The sequence below is a fragment of the Mesitornis unicolor genome, unplaced genomic scaffold, assembly GCF_000695765.1.
Source record: "Mesitornis unicolor isolate BGI_N332 unplaced genomic scaffold, ASM69576v1 scaffold33799, whole genome shotgun sequence".
Lineage (NCBI taxonomy): Eukaryota > Metazoa > Chordata > Aves > Mesitornithiformes > Mesitornithidae > Mesitornis > Mesitornis unicolor.
In genome coordinates, this window is record NW_010205785.1 from 4,291 (window position 1) to 4,747 (window position 457).

The 457-nt window shown below is 67.4% G+C and overlaps 1 protein-coding gene across 1 annotated transcript in view; it reads right to left on the reverse strand.

Moving 5' to 3' along the window:
• Window positions 1-457, reverse strand: part of FANCE (Fanconi anemia, complementation group E) — a 14,892-nt gene that overhangs the window by 3,919 nt on the left and 10,516 nt on the right. The window contains exon 11 of the mRNA XM_010191536.1: window positions 356-402. Within this exon, the coding sequence (XP_010189838.1) occupies window positions 356-402 (47 nt within the window). The remainder of the gene's footprint in view (window positions 1-355; window positions 403-457) is intronic.

Genomic DNA, 457 nt, shown 5'->3' on the forward strand with positions numbered 1-457 from the left:
CTCGCTGCCGGCCGAAACGGCGTCCGGGTGGCCCTGGGGACCGCTCATCCTCCCTGGGGACAGACAGGGCAGTGAGGGCTGGGCAGCAGCGCCTCCTCCCCAGCGGTGACACTTCAAGGGAGACCCCCGCCCACCCCAAAACCACCGCTGGCATTTCCGCAGCCTGTGGGCTCCTGGTGGGCACAGGGTGCAGAGGTTCCCCCCCTAAAATACCCCCAGGGGGTTAAGGGACCTGCAGCCAGGGTGTGCCAGGGCAGGGGGAGGAGGGCGTTTGGGACAGGGACGGGGTTGGTGCGATGCTGCTCAGGTGCAAACCCCCCCGTTTCTCCCCATCCCCATCCCGGGCTGCCCTTACCCTCATCCGGAGGCGTGGAGATCCCGGCCAGCTCTGTCTGCTGCTCCCTGCCGAGAGAAACCCCGGTAAATCCCGAAGAAAGTCCGGCAGCAGAGGCAGACG